We start from the raw sequence: 20003 nt of genomic DNA, 5'->3' as shown, positions 1-20003 counted from the left end.
CTCAGAGATTCGACACACACCCACCCGCACCCTTCCCCCAAAGTAACTTTGTGCGCTTGTTATGTAAAACCGATTATTGTTATATAACCAATAACCTATGGGCCTCATGTATCTTCAAGGGGCTGAATTTGTCAAAATGATCTTGGGAGGTTTGTGTTTGCTTATGCATCTGTCTGCAGTTAATTGCAAGGCGGTTTTCCTTGCAATAAAAACAAAAAATGCCCAAAGCACCGAACTCTCGTTTTTGGAACAGAGATAATCGGTGCTGCTGCCTCAAGGCAGTCAGCACTTTCAGTGTCCCTGCCATACACCCGAAACTAACAGTTTCTGCATCGACAGAAGCAATTACTGGTTTTGATGCTGACATAATCCATTCAAACACATGGGCTTCTAAAGCACTGTGTTTCTAAAAGGATCACCCTTTAAGATAAACAGCCATGGAAATTAGCACAGGCTCAGATACAGACAAAATACAGTGCAGGCTGTTTTCATTAGCGCCATGCATTAAGGGAAACCCTTAGGCTATGACATGCACTTAAAACACAAGAAGCTCCATAACATTAAAATACATTGGCAAGTAAAATATATTTAATTATTAGCTTTCTGACTGTTTTGATCCAATCACACAACAACACCACATGAGCCAACTTCTAAGACGGTATCGTCTCCAAAACCAGTATTACCCAATCACCGCCCAAAACACTCATTGTTTTGGTCGGTGATTGTTCCAGACTAGTTCTTATTTTCACCGTCGCTCTCTTTGAACCTTCGCCAAGATGGCACAAGATGACTATAACGCTGCTGAGCCTCCCTCCAGGCAAAACTGTTTCAACTGCCAACGACGGATGACCGGTGGAACCGAGAGGGAGCGCTACAGCCAATGAGGCTGCACCTGGCCAGACAGACCAGTCAGACCACCTGCTGATTCCCAGGTACTCACTGCCAAGGTTTGTCTACAGTGAAACCCAGCGAGTCAGTGAGTGAAACTGGCAGGGAGCCAGAGGAAAAAGAGCTGTAAGTGACTGCGCCGCCATCGCCTCCCCTCTTCTGCAGGGCCCCGCGGGCTGGGAAGCAAGGATGTGGGACATGAGGCAACCGTGGTGGTGGTGGTGGTGAACGGAGGGAGGGGGAGGGGGAGGGGCAGGCACCGTGGAACACACCGTCGGTATTGACTCATCATGGGAACTAGAAACCTGTCTGACATGGCCCTTGCAGTTGCACAATAATCCTACCTGTTTTATGACAATGCACACGGTGGGCGTGCGTGTGTAGATGAAAAGGACTAATTGTGACTTTGTGATTTAAGGTTGCCTCAATGATGTCACTATTGCCTTCGCCTGCGTTTCCCCGGGTGTTTCTACCTGAGGCCGTTCGCTGGTGTGGCGCAGCTCACCTTTCGGACTCAGATGAAGCCTGACTCTTAGTTCGTAAATCAAGGGCTCAAATCAAGGACTTCATCTGTTACGGCTTAGGGAAGTCTCACAACCCCCCTGTTGACCCACCAAAGGCTCCTGAGCCCTGAGGGAGGATACTCTAGCTCTAGCTGTAGGAAGCTAGCTCTTCAGTAACACCAAAAAACCAAACACTTTCACACGGGAGAGGCGGTTTGATTCGATGTGAAAAGATGAAAGGACCATCTTTGAAGAAGAAGGAACATATGTTTATTTTGAAGACTCCATTTGATGACCATGATGTATTTTCAGAGAGAGGGAGCTTTGAAAAGAACCAGGACTTAACCTGACTGACTTTTAGGGCGCTTGATGGAAAACAAGGTCAAAAAGGTCAAAGTGTAGTCAGAGTGTGAATAGGGTGAAACAGTCTCAAACTTGTTGGATGGCAAAATCTCCAGGCGTGGGAACTGTCTCTCTCTCTTTCTCTCTCTCTCTCTCTTCCCCTCCCAAGATTCCGGTTTATGGGCATGGAAAAACATACACGTACATTGCCGAAGCACCAAAAACAAAATAAGATATTCAAACATAAGATGCAAGATAATAATAATAGTTATAAAAATGGATTTAAAGTCAAACTATATCCTGGGACTAGGCCATAGAATGACATATTTTCCCATCTCCATAAACATTATTGACAGTTGAAAAAAAAGTATACATCTCTCGACATCTCTCCCTTTCTGTCTGTTTACCTTCCTATGGACAGTTCAGCAGGGCAGCGGACCGTAGGGCCTTACCCTGTTGGTAAATGAACGATGATGTTCAGGTCTGACACATTAAATGTGTATTGTGCGGGGTGACTCAGGTTGAACAGACGTGGGTGACGGCAGCCTTATGGTCCATCGGGGAGGGGGCTCTTTGTTTAACTCATCGGTGACTCATGTGGACTGACAGAGTCAGAGCTGTCAGCTCCAGCGTTGCGCTCTCTCCCTTCTCGTTGACCTTGCTCTTTTCTCGTCATGCCGGCTGCACATGTTGTGAAACGCAAACCAAAAGATGATGCTTTGAATTGGGAAACAAGAAAGAAAGGAACCAACAAAATCGGAAGCTATGTTATCAGCTCCAAGTAAAAAATACGTCAAATCAAACTAGTTTCAAAGAAAAGCAGTATGAGTTGTTTTATAGCAACACACAATATTTATACACCTATATTTTTATGACAATATAATACATTGAGTCGATCTACAGCACTGATATGTGGTGTGGCCACTGCATTACAATTGTCTTTGTTTTCCCCTGGATTTTCCCCCCTGTTTTCTGCCCTGCTTTTCCCCCCGCCAACGACCACCACCGCCACGCCCTCCCCCCCAGAGCGGACCCCCATCTCCCAGTCTCTGCTGCGGGCTTCTCTCGAGGGCCGTAATCCGTCACGGTCCTCGGGGGGCCCCAGCATGGGGCCCCCCCTCCGCCCCCGCATAGCGCTGACCATGTGGAAGCCATTGGGAAGGGCTCAGCCCCCGTGCCCGGCCGGGGGTCCATAGGGCCACTTATCATATGCTTGGACAGGGGGGTTGGATCAGGAAAGCTACCTGCAGGGTCAATGGAGATTATGCAGACACCATGGAGATAACAGGCGGGGGGCTACTCAATAGTGCTCACCATTGAATAGACTTCCTCACAAGATATTTTCCCTTGTGTCTAAAGCATGGGTCGCTATCACAATTTATAAGCGATTAGTTGTTAATTACCCCACAGGACATAAATGGTCATGTACTTTTTTGCGCTTAAAATCACCGGCAGACAAGGCAAGGAGTTCATAGTTCGCACTTCATTTATTTGGCTGATTTTCCTCCATATACAAACACATGAGAGATGGAGCATTTTTGGAGGGTTGACAGGACACAATTTCAAAGTAAAAACACAATTCATGGTATACGCCGTTGCCAGTCCATTAAATATTCTATTCCAATCCTGTTTTTTTACTTTCATATTTTACAAACAAGAAGTTCTGGACAAACAACAAAACTGTTTTACACAAACAGAACAAATGATAGATAACACTGACTTCCACAAGAAGCATAACGATAAGCCTGACTCCATGTGTGCCTTTGTGTGTGTGTGTGTGTCTACATTCAAAGTGAAACAGTGTAACTCACACACACACACACACACACACACAGCCTGAAAAGTCACAGGTTGTTGATGAGTTAGGGAGGAGTGTATTGAACATACAAACAAAGAGGCCATGTCCCATGGAAGTAGCGCAGGGGAGGGTGGTGTTAGCGGAGGGCGGTGTTAAGTAAGGGGCAGGGGGGGGGGACAGTAGGCTGGACCTAAAGACTCCAGCGGTGTTTCCCTTTACAAATGCAGATTGTAGAGAGACAGGGATGAAAAGGCAGAGATTACACCCCCCCCCCCCCCCCCCCCTCCTATACTCCCTTTCACCTCAGACATGGGAAAGGATTCAAATCCTACGAACCGGTTCCCGCGGCTCAATCGGAAGATTAACCCAACAAGTTTCTGATCTTTTGTGATTGTTCTACAAACTCAAATCGCGTGATCACACAAGTTGACTCCCATCCGCTCGTCTCTTGAGCAAATAAATACTTTTGGGGACGTGCAGTGTTTACAGTGTGGTAGCGGTGGGTTTTGATTGAGTCAAAAGATTTGATCACATCTGGCGCCAACCTTTGGTCCCAAGAAAATAAGAAAGCGACTTTCACACACTGGTAGCGTTTTGGCACCTCACACGTATGCATCGGCCTCCCACCTGGTCCATGTGAATAGGGTGGAATCGCAAAGAAATGAGAGAAAAATACATCTACAATACATGTAGCTCATGCACTTTTGCGTCACTCTTCTCTCTTCCTCGTTGACAAATAGGCCTACATCCCGCATGTATGCATACACCTGGGCAGGGGGACTCTAGACATGAGAGTGGAAGCAATTGAGGGCATGCAAATTCATAGCATTTCCATGTCTGACCTTCCCTCCACCGAGTGTGGGGTCCGCGTTTAGAAAGATTATTATTCAGGACAAGGTCCCTGTGTCAGGCTGGGTTTGCAGAGGCCGCTGTTTGATGTTCCAAATGTTGCAAGATGTTTGATTCTCAGTCGGTATGCTAACTGAATTTGCTAACAGGGAATAGTGACGTATCGACTCACGGCCGTTAAGTCTAGAAAGCAGTCAGATTCCTCGGATACAAACCACTCCTTTCAGTATTCCAACAGATTCGGTTTCCAATGCTTACTTTTCCGTCCTGGTAGGTTGCTTTCATCTTTAGCCAAGATGTTAAGGAGCAACGTTAACATAACTAGAAACAGGAGGAGGGGGGGGGGCGGGGGGTTCAGATAAAGTCAAGTCAAGTAAATAAATAAAGAAAATAGTTCTTTCAAATAAGAGTTCATGCGCACAACCCATGGGGTTTGTATGTCCACGCTTTTTCGGTTAGAGTTCATAAAAAGCAGAGTTTATATAAAGCAGAAGAACTTCTTCCAGCTGTAGCGGGAGAAAGCCTTGGCTCTGCGGTCGGAGGAGCGTCGCTTCTTGGCCTTGCGGGTCTTGTGTTTGATGGCGGCGAAGATGGCGGCGTCAAAGGCCTCCTTGAGGTTCTTCTGGGTGAGCGAGGAGCACTCGATGTAGTCCGCCGCCCGGATCTTCTCCGCCATGCTCTTGGCCCGGGAGTTGAGCACGGGCTTGACCTTGGTGCGGTCCAGGTTGATGAGCACGTTGACGTCCAGCAGAAGGTCCGACTGCGTTCCCACCAGCACGATGGGCGCCGAGGCGTTGTACGCCCGGATCTCGGGCACCCACTTCTTGGTGATGTTGTGGAAGGAGGTGGGGTTGACCATGCTGAAGCAGAGGATGAAGACGTCCGTGTGGGCATAGGACAGCGCCCGGAAGTTATCGAATTCCTCCTGAAAAGGCATCGGAACAATGGATCGGTTAGTCTGTCATAAGCCGGTCTGTTTGTGGTCTTTGCTTTGTTTGTGATAGGCTTGTGCGGTGTGTGCGCGAGGATTGCGGAACAAAGTGTGCATGGAATTATCTGAATTCAGGATGGTAATAGAAACTTAAAGACAAATGACAATAAGAAACAGGTTGAACATTCGATACGTGTCTTAAGTGACACCCACTCTTTTGAGATGTCATTCATAATGTGGAACATTTTAACGTTGCTGAATGGTCATTTGATATTTGAACCATATTGGTATATTTAAGATTAAATGTCTGTGGATTAATGTAATGTGTATTCGCATAATGATTATAGTTGCTTTGGATAAAGTTTCAATATTCGTACCTGTCCAGCCGTGTCCAATAGTTGCACTTTAATAGGAGCACCCTCCACCTGGACCTGACCTGTCAGAAACAAAGATAAATCGGTTGAATACGTTTGTTTATAATGCCCTTACAACACTTGTTATTATCACATGTTTTGATGCCAACCGCTTTATGAACAAAAGTTTAGTCTCACCTGAGAAAACGTCAAAGGCTGTTTGTTGATACTCCGTGGGGTATCCATTGGACGTGTAGCTGACGATCATACTGGTTTTCCCTACGGCTCCATCCCCGACCAACATACAACTGACGGTCCCCGGTTCCACATCATCTTCTTCGGGGAGCCCGCAAGCAGACGGCACTCGAGATTCGTAAACAAACTCCATTTGGGGTGGCATGTCGAGATGGACATTAACGATCTAAAACGCAGCTTTGGACTGATTTGTTCAAAACTAAGCTATCCTGTTAAGAGCCCTGTAGTGCGAGCTCTCTCCTATCGGGTGCTATATGGCGTCGCCCAGTTTGAAGTGACGAGTGTGACCTATGGGTTTGGGCTTTAGGACAGCTTTCTGCTCTAACAGGTTCTGATTTGCATAACCACGCCCACGGAGCACATAAGGCGTGAATGCTTCCTGGCTAGAAACATTGTTCGGTACTCATCCATCACAGACGGCAACTTTCTTTATTTCAGAGTTGGTTTGAAATTGTCGTCGTTGACTCTATAAACCCTAAGATATAAAGAAGTAGCCGGACATGTCAATATATTATAATAAGTGTACGTTTCAAGATAACTATATATTCGGGTTTATTTATAACTTTTTATTAAATTAACGTTAAGTTTCACAGTAAATGTTCAAATTAATTAAAGTCGCCTGTAATACTCACGGCTGTATAAGAAACCCACACGACTCCAAATGTGGAGAAACTGCGCCCACGTGTGTCAGAACAGTGCCAAGAAATCAGCTTCGGTCACATGACTCGAATGCATCACCTGACGTTTCCACCCAGGACTACCAGTAGAAGCTAAGCTAGCTGTATTTACGTTTCGATTTGGACAAATGTATTAAGTGATCATAGTTTAGTGCTACAGCCTACGTGTGTTCTTTCAATGACTGTATATTTATTATTGAAGCACGGTAAGAAAAGCTCCAATCTGTCCATTCAAGGATCGGCTAATGGGCGATAGTCTTGCCATGACATCCTAGGTTTCTCATGCTGGTGTCCGGATTCTTATGGTTTTCAGGCAATTTCTCTTAATGTATTCGTTATAAAAAGGGCCATAGTTGCACCATGGCTTCAATACTTGATGAATATGAGGACTCACAAAATACAAGGCAATCTGCACAACAGCGTAGCCGCCTTGCAGCTGCCAACATCGGAATCACTCATTCAGGTTCGTCCTTTTCTGTCTTTCGGAGCTCATAATAAAGACAGACAGACATACTCCGACAGTATTCGATACAACCCATGCTTAAATATTCCTAGAAATGTTCAATAACATTGTCTCACTGAATGACTCCTCTGTTCCCCAGGCTTCGTAAACGTGAGACTTGAGGAGGAAAAGCCGATTTTCACCAAGCAAAGAATCGACTTTTCCCACCTTGAAAAGATCAATCACTTTGCAGTATGCAACAATCAACTATGCATGAGCTTGGGAAAAGACACTCTTTTGAGGTAAATTACATAATTGACCGTGCATATTTATCTTAACGGCCATTAATGAACAGACAACACATGGATGGAATCAGGATTCCAGGGAATTGTAGCATACACTTTATTTACTGGAAATGTCTAGGACTTCTTAATACCCTTGCATAATTTGCTGAATGATTAATCTACTATTATTGGTATATTTAACTACTGTATTCTATTCAGGATTGACCTTGCCAAGCCAGATCAACCTAACCAGATGGAAATGGGACGGAAAGATGATTGTAAAGTACATAAACTGTTCCTGGATCCCTCAGGTAAACAACATAGTTTAACATTAATTAAGGATACCACACACATTATGCCATGTTGTTGTGTTTACGTTGCAGGATAGGCCTCATGCTAATTATTTCTGCTAGGATACGTATAGTCTTTAGTGTTACATTTTATTTTATTATATTTCTATTTTGTGTGAATATATTGACATTATAGCAAGTAGTCATAAGTAGTCAGTATATAGGCCTAGTTTTCAGACAGTAGTACAATAATAATTGCTCATTAATATGAACTCAATTATTATTTTAATAACAGGCAGAACATTTCTGTTTCTGAACTCAATTTTGTCAATCATTATCTTTTTAGAGAAACAACAAAAATATCCTTCTCGGACCTAGAACAGTTCAACCAACAACAATAACAATTCTATTCCTCCCCTTATTGTCTCTTGCAGGCTCCCATCTGCTGATCAGCCTGAGCAGTAGCGAGTGCCTCTATCTGAACAGGAACACCCAGAAGGTGCGCAGTCTGTCCCGCTGGCGAGGCCACCTCATCGAGAGCGTGGGCTGGAACAAACTGCTGGGCACGGAGACCAACACAGGGCCAATCCTGGTTGGCACCAGCCAGGGCGCCATCTTCGAGGCAGAGATATCCGCCACAGAGGGCAGCCTCTTCAACACCAATCCAGACCAATACTTCAGACAGGTCCGAGAGACAAATCCTTGATATTCACTGGCGTGCGTTTCACCTTAGAAATAATAATGTATTTATTATATTTATTTAGTATAAATTAACAACATTTTCCAAAAAAGTTGTTACTTTTATAGTCTTGTCTTATACAATGGCACAATGGAAAAGCACTTTGAAATTTGACCATTCAAAATGCATGTTAGATTCATGGAATATGAATGAATCCATTCTGTACAGTCAATTTGTTGAAGCACATGCTTCATGCTTGGACACATGATCTTACAATGTAATTATACTTTAAAAGTCACACTGGTTACTTAATTATGTGCTTAATGTACTCAGTTAATCTAGAGCAGCACTTCTTCAATCCTGAAAAACCTAACAGTTAAATGTCTTTTAAATACTCTCTCTTTTAAATATTCTTCTTTTAGTCCTACATAGCTCAATGCGTGGACATTGCCAGGGTTAAGGGTTCAATTCCAACTCGGGCCACCCCATGCCTAAGTAGTCTACTCTATCCACTCAATTGATAAAAATCAACCGAATGACTCCTTTTATCCCTTCTCCTTCTCCTGGATGTAGGTCCACTCCCTGGAGGAGGACGGTAGGCCCGCACCGGTCTGCTGCCTGGAGGTGGAGCGGGGCCTGGAGAACAAGGTCTTCATCATCGCCACCACCCGCAAGCGGCTCTTCCAGTTTGTGGGCAAGGTGGCGGAGGGCTCAGAGCAGCAGGGCTACAGCTCCATCTTCAGCCAGAACCAGGACCTCCTGCCCAGCTTCCAGGAGTTCCCCGTCAACATGGGATACAGCGAGATAACCTTCTACACGTCCAAGCTGCGCTCGTCCCCGAAAGCCTTCGCCTGGATGATGGGGAACGGAGTCCTCTACGGTCAGCTGGACTACGTCAGGCCCGATTCCCTGCTCAGCGATGTGCAGGTAGACTTCAAGAGGAGATCAACTTCAGGTCACTGTGGAGTGTGGAGTGATATGGTTCTTTAGAGGTTATCATTTAAATAACAGTGATATGCTTTCAATGTTTGACAATTGCTTAATGATGCCTCTTTTCAGGTGTGGGAATACACGTCCGACATCGACTTTGATCTGAACAAGCCAATCTCCATCGTGCTGACCCAGTTCCACTTCCTGCTGCTGCTCCCCGACCGGGTCAAGGCCGTCTGCACGCTGAACGGCCAGGTGGTCCACGAGGACGTCTTCCCCGACAAGTTCGGCCCCCTGAAGAAGATGATCAAGGACCCGGCGGGCGGCCTGGTCTGGATCTACACCGAGCGCGCCGTCTTCCGCTACCACATCCAGCGCGAGGCGCGCGACGTGTGGCAGATGTACATGAGCACGGGCAAGTTCGACCTGGCCAAGGAGTACTGCCGCGACCGGCCCGAGTGCATGGACATGGTACTGGCCCGGGAGGCCGAGCACTGCTTCCAGAACAAGCGCTACCTGGAGAGCGCCAAGTGCTACGCCCTGACCCAGAACTACTTTGAGGAGATTGCGCTCAAGTTCATCGAGGCCAAGCAGGAGGACGCGCTGAAGGAGTTCCTGTTGAAGAAGCTCAACAACCTGAAGCCCGGCGAGAGGACGCAGATCACGCTGCTGGTCACCTGGCTGACGGAGCTCTACCTGAACCGGCTGGGCCAGCTGGAGAGCGACGACTGCCCGGCCCCCGTGTTCCTGGAGACCCGCGGGGAGTTCCGCGTCTTCCTGGGCAGCGCCAAGCACAAGGAGTGCCTCTTCAACAACCGCACCACCATCTACGACCTGCTGGCCAGCCACGGCAACGTGGACGACATGGTGTACTTCTCAGTGGTGATGCAGGACTACGAGCGGGTGATCTCGCACCACTGCCAGCACGACGACTACGGCGCGGCGCTGGACGTGCTCTCGAAGCACTGCGACGAGAAGCTCTTCTACAAGTTCTCGCCCGTGCTCATGCAGCACATCCCCAAGAAGGTGGTGGACGCCTGGATCCAGATGGGCAAGCGGCTGGACCCCAAGAAGCTGATCCCGGCGCTGATGAACTACAGCCAGATGGGCAGCACGCAGCAGATCAAGGAGACCATCCGCTACATGGAGTTCTGCGTGTACCAGCTGACGGTGACGGAGGAGGCCATTCATAACTACCTGCTCTCGCTGTACGCCAAGTACAAGCCAGAGTCCCTGCTGTGGTACCTGGAGCAGGCAGGCACCCACGCCTCGGACATCCACTATGACCTGAAGTACGCCCTCAGGCTGTGCGCGGAGCACGGCTACCTGGAGGCCTGTGTGCTGGTGTATAAGATCATGGAGCTCTATGAGGAGGCTGTGGACCTGGCACTGCAAGTGAGTGATGTTTACGTCATATCTCATGGGCGGTGTTGTGGGCGGAGCTGTATTCGATATGCTTGTTGCAAAAGAGGCTTTCAAATAATTTTGGATGGACTTTTATTGTTTATCTCCTGTATCGGCAGATAATCATTTCATAGATTTGATGATTTTATCTTACGATTACATTGACGCATTGATTAGGTGGGAAGAGATGTTAATTCTGGTTATCAGTCAAAGCAGTTCAATATTATAGATCCAATTAATCTCCATGATGAAACCATGGGTTTATGGTTTAATTATCTTTTATCTCATCACGTGTGTTCGTCTCACCGCCAGGTGGACGTGGACCTGGCCAAGTCTTGCGCCGACCTACCCGAGGATGACGAGGAGCTGAGGAAGAAGCTGTGGCTGAAGATCGCCCGCCACGTGGTGCAGGAGGAGAAGGACGTGAAGAAGGCCATGAACTGTCTGTCCAGCTGCAACCTGCTGAAGATCGAGGACATCCTGCCCTTCTTCCCCGACTTCGTCACCATCGATCACTTCAAGGTCCGTACGGAGCCGCCTCCTTTCACGGGTGGCCTCTGATTGGTCAAAGAGTGAGAGAACGCTCCAATCAAACCCCAAGCATAAGCAATGTATTTTATTTAGCCCAGAATCAGGGATAGAACGCATCTTCTCTGGGAAACACTGGTTATGTCAAATTGTTGATGCTGTATGCCATAAATTGCACATACATTGCATTAACATTGAAATGGATCTTTTCGAGATTTAGTTTTTCTTAAAAACAAAACCTTTCCTTTATTTCCATCACTCCCTCCCTCCCCCCCAGGAGGCCATCTGCGGCTCGCTGGCGGAGTACAACCACCACATAGAGGAGCTGAAGCAGGAGATGGAGGAGGCCACGGAGAGCGCCAAGCGCATCCGAGAGGACATCCAGGAGATGAGGAACAAGTACGGCGTGGTGGAGTCCCAGGAGAAGTGCGCCGCCTGCGACTTCCCCCTGCTGAACCGACCCTTCTACCTGTTCCTGTGTGGACACATGTTCCACTACGACTGCCTCATCCAGGTACACGCCTTCAATACCAAGGGGGAGGGCTCCTTGCTTGGTACTCCCTGAATGAGTAACAGTGTTTCCCCCTATTTAGCCAGCAATGGTGCTGAAGTGTGTGTGAAGGACGCTATGTAGGCTTACTTGCTTTAATTGTTACCTTTTCTCTTTCTGCTTTGTACATTTAGTCTTAAGACACAAGCTAATACGCCTACAGTACCATAATACGGTTTTTATTCTTCTAGAGGAGAACCCTATTTTGCTATTCACCAAAGAAACACAATCTTTTCAATGACAATAATTACTCAAAATCGAGGGAGTCCAGCAATATGATATTTAAGTTAAATGAATAGCATTTTTGGTGCTCAACATTATACGTTTCTTTTATATATATATATATTAGGTTTTTTGTAATGGCTGATTGCAGTGGCGCAAGTAATCCAGCAGGATGCATGTATGGGTAAACACTGAGTACCAAGCATATGGTCACCTGGATACAATGACCTTTTAGGGAGAGACGGGTTCAGAATACAGCTTCTGACAAAAGCATGTAACGGGTATTTAAATATTATGATTAATGTTTTTCTTCTGTAAATAAGGTGTTATGCATTGGTATCCTTTAATCATTTCAGAAAGATGAAAAAAAAATATAAATTCAAACACAACACAATAAGTAATCAGTAACATGGAGTCATTGTTCTAGTTTGGGGTAAATCAGATTTGTATCGCTCACATACATTCTCCGTCTCTTCCCGCCATTCTGCAGGAGGTGACCCCCCACCTGTCGACCTTCAAGCAGAACCGCCTGGAGGACCTCCAGAAGAAGCTGGCTGCCACCGCCCAGGCCTCCAAGTCCCGCCACCGCCCACCCCCCAAAGAGGAGAGCGACACGGCCAGCCTGGGCAAGGCCAGCACTGGCACCAGCCGTGAGACCATCAAGTCGGACATCGACGACGTCATCGCGTCTGAGTGCGTGTACTGTGGCGAACTGATGATCAAGTCCATCGACAAGCCCTTCATCGATCCCCAGAAGTTTGAGGAGGAGAAAGCGAGCTGGCTATGATTCCAAAACTAATGTGAGGGGATTTTCCCCAAGATTAATTTACGTGCTGATTTGAAGTATGAATTAGCCATTCACACGGAATATTCGAGAGACGCTTAAAGCTTACGATGGCTTCATTTGAGATCTACAGAAAATGCTCATGATGCTAGCAGTGCTCAAGGCTTATCCATCAAGCTCTCCTGTCTTCTGGGAGATTGACGTTGCAAAGCAGAATTTACGTCTGAGGAAATGTGCTTGTGTGACGCCCTGCTTGAGCTCTCCTCGTTTGTGCCTGATCCATACTCCTGCCAAGGGCAGTCGAATTTGTGGTCATATTCTGCCAGAAGTTGGCTGCACGCGTATTTAGCTCATGCACTTGTATTCTGGTAAAAGCTTAAATTGCACTTAGTATGTTTACCGTCTCCTATAAATCTGAGTCGTGCTCCGGTCTCTTCAAAGCCTAATAAACCATAATAACAAAGTCATAATAAATAATCCTTCATTCTTCAGCATTTCAGTGCAAATGTAAAATTGTCATTTTCATGTTTTGTCTGACGGTGTAATCAATATTTAATAAATGAATTTGTTAAGTATAAGGTTTCTCTGTATTTACCTGTTCCTTTGTTTACCTGTCTATATTTGATTTGATATGTAAGTTTAGTTTTTGTATGTTTTAAGGCAATACTATACATTTGTATGAATGTTATACACATATTCCCTTATTATAATGACTTTCAGCCCAATTGATACAAACCATTCCGATTTTTGGAGAAGAGGCAGAAGTTACAGCCTTCTTTGCCTGTGAACTTCACAATACAGTAATATTGTATAATCTTTTTTATTGTAACATTATTTGTATTAGTGAAAAATACATAAAAATATTCATAGGAAACAACTCAGAAATAATAAACTGCTGTCAGTGCGAGGCATACCTAAAACGGAGTTCCCTTTTAATGACGTAACACGTTGTTCGGTAAACTCCGTGATGACTAGACGCTACTAATCAAAGCCAGACCAAGTTCGTTAATATTTGGGGAAATTACATATATACTTTAATATGACATATACTAGGATAGAGTTGCAATATTATCTTATAATTCTATTTTCTGACACTTCAGCCGCTGCTAATTCGCATAAAACAGCGACAAGAGAGCGACCCGATCTCTGAAGTTGATTAAGCGACCCTTCCCTTGCTGTATCCTCGCCATGGCGTCGTGTCCCTGCTCTCTCTGTAACAGAAAGTGGCCGCCTCTCTACTGCTGTCGACTCAAAGCTCACAGACTCAGTCGTTCACCCAAACCGCCATTTTGGAGTCCGAGAACTGTGAGTCGGCAGCAGCATCGAGAGAGACTAAAAGGGGGACACGGGGCCAAGGTGAGATAGTCCTTAGCGGTTGTTATGGCGAAGGAGCTACGGGGGAAGATGGCCGGGAGGGAAAAGAATTAGAACATGGGGACCAGGCAACCGAGTCCCACCTCGTGCCCGAACCAAGGGCACGGGCTGCGGGCTTCGCGGCCTTGCCGTCGCAGCACAACAGCTAGCCGGCCCAACACCGACCATACGTTAAACGTTGTTATAACTGTAAAAGAGCACGGACGTGGTGGCCTTAAAGAGACAGACCCGATTTGGATACTTCAAAATAGGGTATTGAGAAGTCATCAGCCCGAAAAGTTGTCAGAATTAGGACAGCTGATGGGTTATAATGCATAAGCAAGATAGCTGGGTAGCCAAAGTAATAGGACAAAGGTATGAGGGTCTGGTGTAAAATACTAGACATTTTTTAGACATAATAAACTGCTTGGTAGGATAATGGCAACAACATGCAATGCCTTTACACAGCGCCTTGACCCCTCGCTATCGTTGATCGGGTGCACTGTGTGTGTGAGTGTAAAGTAGCTAGCCTTAGCCTTCATGCTACTATTAGCTTAGCAATATTGCCCTCTAGTTCTGTGCGTAAATGGCACAAGAGAGGGTTAACCCCTTTACCAATGTACCAATGGTGTTTTTCTTTTCGTGTTCATTATTTTAGTCACCATGCTACAAAAAATAATATTTTCGATCAATGATTTTGTTTACTTATTTGCTTATCTCGTCCATGGCTGGTACTGCCCACTGTCAATATGAAGCCATGAATTTATTTGGAAGAATTTGTGTACTTTGTATATAACTGAGCATATACAAGTCACGGGTGTTCCAGATACTGACGAGCCAAACATGTCTTCACCATAAATGGACCCCATATCATTACAACGTCACACAATTTCATTCATAAACACATTGCTTTGTTGTTTCAATAATGAAGATAAGAAATTGATTTAGATCTAATAAATTCATGTCAGAAAATCGGTTTAAACCTCAGACTAAGATACTCTAAACTGTAAATTATAACTATATATTTTTAACGTTTCAATCATAATGATTCTAAGTATATACAGCAGTCAATTGACGAATAGGGTCATTGCTGTATTATGTACAACAAAGCCATCATTGGTTGATGTGTGTACTTGCCCTACAATTAGCTGCTAGTTTTAGAATATACTATACAATATTTACTATATTATAATCAATACATTTTCCATGTTTGCCTTTGTGCAATGCTATTATAAAGGTTTTGTTAGCATAATTTGTTAAGCACAGGGAAATATAAAGAATGTGTCTAGTATCAGTGTCACAGTTGCTCAATAGAAAATAAAACAATACTTTGTTGTATTTTTCCCAATCTGTAGACCATCCACCTGTTTTATGTGGTTGCGGATTATGGAATCAAGAATAATGACATCTCAAATCCCAAAGGTAGACCTTCCCCTTTTTTTTTTATATAAGCTGATTCTCAGTGATGGCTCACACATGTTTTGTTTCTTGAACCTCCTTTTTAACAACTCAATATTGACTCTTTGATCCTCTGTATGCTTAGTAAACTAATGCATATTTCAAGTATTTATTATCAGCTATATCATATTTTTCATCGTTTTGAACGTAGTAATTGGTTGATTGAAATGTTTTATCGAAGATGATTCTAAAGATAATGGCTTCAGTTTTCCACCATGTCAAAGCGCTCCCTCCCTCCGCACCAGCAGGAGGTCCCAGTCTGTTAGTCGGAGGTGCCTGTGGGCTGCATGGCGACAGGGCAGAGCCCACTGGAGGCTGGGGCCTCCGGAGGCTCTGGCCTGGCCAAGCCTCTGTTCCTGCAGCGCTTGGAGCGGTCCCTAAGACTAGACAGCTTCCTGCGTCAGACGGCCACCATCTACAACAAAGACATCACCAGGTACGACTCCCTGTGTGCAGTTCGGAGGACGATGGCATGACGAGTGTTTGCCCAAATTATTTAATGACTATTGTAGCCTTTCCAGACATCTAGAGGTGTTTTAGAAAGAGTTTTTATCGTCAAAAGTAGTGATTAGGCTATGGGTACGTATGGAGTTCACCCCTGTATATTATTTTGTCTACAAGACTGGAGTAGAATCTATGGTGTATGGGATTTGAACACAATATGGGTGGTCTCATTGTGGTTTTGTGTTTTATGCCCTAGTGATGAAAGTGATGACAGTGAGGGATCATTGGGGGAGGGGCTATCCTTTGAGCCAACCAATCACCACGCAGTGTGCAAAGAGGAGCCATGTGATCCAGAGGATAGTCTGGACGATGCCAAGCCGCTCAATGGCGTCCTGTTGCAAGGCAAGGGTGAGCCGTCCTGTTATGACGACTAGTCCACTGATTTATTTTACAGCCAACCCCAACACACTTTTTAAGATTGATTGCATTTTTTGAATTGTGACAAACTGCAGGTCTATGACCCTATGCCCTCAAGAGTATGCTCACCCTTCAGGATTGATGTGAGGGTGAGGCTTGTATATGTACTGATTATACCAATTTTCTCACTCCCTTTCGACTGTGCAGACCCAAAGACTGACAAAGCCAGCCTGTACAATTTCTCCAAGCTGAAGAAAAACAGGAAATGGCTCAAGGTATTTTAATTTTTTTTGTCGTAGGCACATGAATCATATGAAAGCCACTTCCTGTGCATTGGTTCTGATGCAAATGTTAGGATCATGTACGTATTAAAACAACTGTCCTTACATGCAGCTGTTTCAAAATAACGGTAGCTTTTTCCCTCTTGAAACTCACAGTACCAATTGCTGTTCCAAAATAAACAAAGCCAAAACAAAATCTCCTGCACCAACGTTTTTTCGAAACATGTTATTGAGAGGCCTCCATCTATCAGACGCCTCAGCAGTTTCCGTCTTCCTGATTCCTGTGTCTTGTGGTCGCAGAGCATCCTGCTGAGCGACGACACTTCGGATTCGGACACGGATTCGGACGACTCCGACTTCAGCCTGTCCCAGGAGGAGCTCCACGACATGCTGAAGCTGCACCGGCATACCAGGCTGCACCAGAGCAAGTTCCACTCCGACCGAGAGGTAGGGCCGTAACACACATACACACACACACACACACACTCACACTCACACTCACACACTTCACACTCACACTCACACTCACACACTTTCAATTTCACTCTCCCTCACACTCTCAAACACACACTCGCGTTTACACTTTTGCATTTCTTTTTATTTTAGCTTCACCAGTATCAGTACTACAGCACTGGACTCCTCTCCACGCATGACCCCTTCTACGAACAACAGCGCCATCTCCTGGGACCAAAGAAGAAGAAAATCAAGGATGAGAAGAAATTCAAAGGTACTGCCGAGAGGGTCAAGAGATTACAGTCGACTTTGCTAGATCCTTATGTCGCCTAAATCCATATGTCGCCTGAGATTATGGAGACATTAAAAGGCGGAATACTGGCGTCTCGGTCTGATAACAATGGTAAAGCCAGTATGTTCTCCTTCAAAATTTCCGTTCCGGATCACAATGTTTGTTTATTTTGGCATGTGGGTTATGATTCACATTCTGAGTACCCCGGGTTGCCAGATATGAAAAAAATTGGCACACAAACACGGATGCAGCCATGGAAGCAAGCAAACCAACTGGATGAACTGAATTTGTAATTGTTTCTTTCTGACCTGAGTAGCCTCGTCCTCTTTCGACAAAGCTACATGACTAGAGCCGAGCTGAAACGAAGGGTGTATCTTGGGTGTGTATTTGAAAGATGGCAAAGCTGTCGAGCCTAGAAGGCTTTCAAGTCGGATGCAACATGAGCTCATTTTGAAAACAATAAGTAAATTGCAAACCTGTGCTAGAGCTGATCCGATTACAGTGTGAGACTCGTCGTTGTCTCTTGTTATTGTCAAAATATAATGTTGTGCTCGGCTCCGGTTCGTTTGGTGTCCCCAACCTGGCAACCTGCATGAGCTTTGATTCTGGGCAAGAGGGTGCAGGCAGAGACAACTCCAATGTTGTGAATCTGCACTGCAGTACCCATTTTAAACACACGTCTTCATTGTTACATTGAAACTATTCGTTTTTTTCACATGAATATTTTTGTTTTTCCCTCCTCTGTCAGCCAAACTGAAGAAGGTGAAAAAGAAGAAGAAACGTGGAGAGGGGGACTTCATGGACGAGGGCCGTCCGTACGTCAACAAAGTCTTTGCCAAGTTTTCCCATGATGCCCCGCTGCCCGTGGTGAAGAAGAAGCACCTCACCATCGAGCAGTTGAACGCGCGGCGGAGGAAAGTGTGGCTCACCATTGCCAAGAAAGAGATACCAAAGGTAGGCTCGATGTCCTAAAGAAAGGAAAGAGTTGATTTCTACTCATTTCCAGACCTTTTTAATTCCTGATGTCTTCCTCTGTTATTTTTAACTCACAGACGTTCAAGCAGAAAACCTCAGCCAAGAACCTGGTCTTGACCAACTCTAAAAAGGTAAGCCTAAGGTTGAAAGCCTAAAATGCATAACCTTCAGGAATTTGGGTAACACAATAATATTACATTTATTTATTCAATCCTTTAGTTTGGGGATAAAAAAAAAATTAGCTTAACAATGATCGTAAACCCATATGTTTTTCCAAAGAAAACATAGTTTTATTTACACTTAACAATTTTCTTTATATATGAATTGGTTACACTAACATTTTGTAACGGTAGGATGATCGAAAAATCTGCTAGTCTTCCGGAAACATTCTTCATACCCCCCTTTCTCTCACCCTCTTTCACACCACTCTCTCTCTCGCCCTCCCTCACCTCTCTCTCGCCCTCTCTCTCGCCCTCCCTCACCTCTCTCCCCCTCCCTCACCTCTCTCGCCCTCCCTCAGCTGGCCCACCAGTGCATGCGGGAGGTGCGGCGGGCGGCCATCCAGGCGCAGAAGAACTGCAAGGAGACGCTGCCGCGCGCTCGCCGCCTCACCAAGGAGATGATGCTCTACTGGAAGAAGTACGACAAGGTGGAGAAGGAGCACCGCAAGCGGGCCGAGAAGGAGGCGCAGGAGCAGCGCAAGCTGGACGAGGAGATGAGGGAGGTGGGTGTCCCCGGCCCCGGGGTCTCCCGCTGGGTGTTGTGTTGGTCTCACAAGGCAGACTTCAGATGGATATCATCAATCCGAATGGCAGACAAATCTTGTTTTGCTTTCTTTCTCTCTATGTCGACCAGTAGAGGTTCTAAAGATCAACACAGTGTAGAAAGGCCACTTTAGAAATAAACATGACAAAATCACCTTCCGAAAGCAACCCGCGACCCGACCCCGGATATGCGGCTTGACTCCGCTCCTTGATTAGTACTACAAAAATAACGTTCGTTCTTCATGGATTCTCTGTCTGATTGTGGATATTAACGTCATCTAATGTTTCATCTAGCGAAGGAAGCAGCCTAGCGACAGAGTGCGACAAACCGCCGCATCTCAGTCTCATAGCCCCATCCTGTTGTTTCTTTATTTGTTTGTATTTTCAACATCCTTCGGAATTCATTGCAATACCGTCTTATTTTTATTGCCTTTTACTCCACTCTCTCCCCGTGTCCAGGCCAAGCGTCAGCAGCGCAAGCTCAACTTCCTCATCACCCAGACGGAGCTGTACGCCCACTTCATGGGAGGCAAGGGGGAGATGACCCCGGAGGAGATCCTGAGTAAGCTGGAAGACCCCCCTCCTGCGCAAAGACAGACGGACGCGGGCGGAGCCGTGAAGCTCACCGTGGGCCAGGAAGACTACGGTACGAACGCCACCGACGCGAAGATGTGGAGCTCCTTGTGTTGTGTCTGCTGCATTAAAGTACCACTTTAAAGGAGCTGGATCAAAGCATATGGCTGGTGTCTTGCTGTGTCTCGGATGCTAGAGATTGATTGTTTACGCGTGTCTCCGAAATGCGATGAATTGTCATGAAAGCCATTTGCATTTTTTGTTGTTCATTGTATTTTTCTACT

At 45.7% G+C, this 20003-nt stretch overlaps 3 protein-coding genes across 9 annotated transcripts in view; 2 read left to right on the top strand and 1 right to left on the bottom strand.

The window, feature by feature from the left end:
- Positions 1 to 3206: 3206 nt before the first annotated feature.
- Positions 3207 to 6271, bottom strand: rhov (ras homolog family member V). The gene is made up of 3 exons (XM_056581327.1): positions 5863 to 6271; positions 5689 to 5747; positions 3207 to 5305 (listed from the first exon to the last, which is right to left on the bottom strand). The coding sequence occupies exons 1-3, from the start codon at positions 6062 to 6064 to the stop codon at positions 4859 to 4861; spliced, it is 708 nt and encodes a 235-aa protein (XP_056437302.1). The 5' UTR covers positions 6065 to 6271; the 3' UTR covers positions 3207 to 4858.
- Positions 6272 to 6590: 319 nt separating this feature from the next.
- Positions 6591 to 13286, top strand: vps18 (VPS18 core subunit of CORVET and HOPS complexes). Of its 2 annotated transcripts, XM_056581326.1 has the most exons (10): positions 6591 to 6802; positions 6910 to 7059; positions 7199 to 7340; positions 7542 to 7633; positions 8047 to 8297; positions 8865 to 9218; positions 9351 to 10616; positions 10938 to 11147; positions 11431 to 11667; positions 12416 to 13286. In XM_056581326.1, exons 2-10 carry the CDS (start codon positions 6957 to 6959, stop codon positions 12710 to 12712), a joined length of 2952 nt encoding a protein of 983 aa, XP_056437301.1. In that variant the 5' UTR covers positions 6591 to 6802; positions 6910 to 6956; the 3' UTR covers positions 12713 to 13286. The 2 variants fall into 2 exon arrangements, with proteins under 2 accessions (XP_056437301.1, XP_056437300.1); XM_056581325.1 differs by having other exon boundaries at positions 6593 to 7059.
- Positions 13287 to 13853: 567 nt separating this feature from the next.
- Positions 13854 to 20003, top strand: part of ino80 (INO80 complex ATPase subunit) — a 39851-nt gene continuing 33701 nt past the window's right edge. The window contains exons 1-11 of one of the 6 annotated variants that reach the window (XM_056581183.1): positions 13854 to 14065; positions 15418 to 15484; positions 15766 to 15956; positions 16221 to 16372; positions 16589 to 16656; positions 16963 to 17109; positions 17269 to 17389; positions 18156 to 18361; positions 18460 to 18513; positions 18903 to 19106; positions 19606 to 19792. In XM_056581183.1, the coding sequence (XP_056437158.1) occupies positions 15808 to 15956; positions 16221 to 16372; positions 16589 to 16656; positions 16963 to 17109; positions 17269 to 17389; positions 18156 to 18361; positions 18460 to 18513; positions 18903 to 19106; positions 19606 to 19792 (1288 nt within the window). In that variant the 5' untranslated portion in view covers positions 13854 to 14065; positions 15418 to 15484; positions 15766 to 15807. Of the gene's footprint in view, positions 15485 to 15765; positions 15957 to 16220; positions 16373 to 16588; positions 16657 to 16962; positions 17110 to 17268; positions 17390 to 18155; positions 18362 to 18459; positions 18514 to 18902; positions 19107 to 19605; positions 19793 to 20003 lie in introns of all 6 variants that reach the window. The other 5 variants (XM_056581185.1, XM_056581181.1, XM_056581184.1 and 2 more) reach the window with 5 other exon arrangements.

The sequence above is a fragment of the Gadus chalcogrammus genome, chromosome 21 (assembly GCF_026213295.1).
Source record: "Gadus chalcogrammus isolate NIFS_2021 chromosome 21, NIFS_Gcha_1.0, whole genome shotgun sequence".
Taxonomy (NCBI): Eukaryota; Metazoa; Chordata; class Actinopteri; order Gadiformes; family Gadidae; genus Gadus; species Gadus chalcogrammus.
This window is presented reverse-complemented; position numbering and strand designations above follow the sequence as displayed.

What these genes read in the sequence shown, in the direction of transcription:
- vps18 (XM_056581326.1), top strand. Translation starts at nt 6,957, where the DNA reads ATGGCTTCAATACTTGATGAATATGAGGACTCACAAAATACAAGGCAA. An exon ending in CAGACCAATACTTCAGACAG is followed by an intron (nt 8,298 to 8,864) that starts GTCCGAGAGACA and finishes TCCTGGATGTAG; the next exon opens with GTCCACTCCCTGGAGGAGGA. An exon ending in CCCTGCTCAGCGATGTGCAG is followed by an intron (nt 9,219 to 9,350) that starts GTAGACTTCAAG and finishes GCCTCTTTTCAG; the next exon opens with GTGTGGGAATACACGTCCGA.
- rhov (XM_056581327.1), bottom strand. Translation starts at nt 6,064, where the DNA reads ATGCCACCCCAAATGGAGTTTGTTTACGAATCTCGAGTGCCGTCTGCT. An exon ending in AGCCTTTGACGTTTTCTCAG is followed by an intron (nt 5,748 to 5,862) that starts GTGAGACTAAAC and finishes TGTTTCTGACAG; the next exon opens with GTCAGGTCCAGGTGGAGGGT. An exon ending in TATTGGACACGGCTGGACAG is followed by an intron (nt 5,306 to 5,688) that starts GTACGAATATTG and finishes ATGCCTTTTCAG; the next exon opens with GAGGAATTCGATAACTTCCG.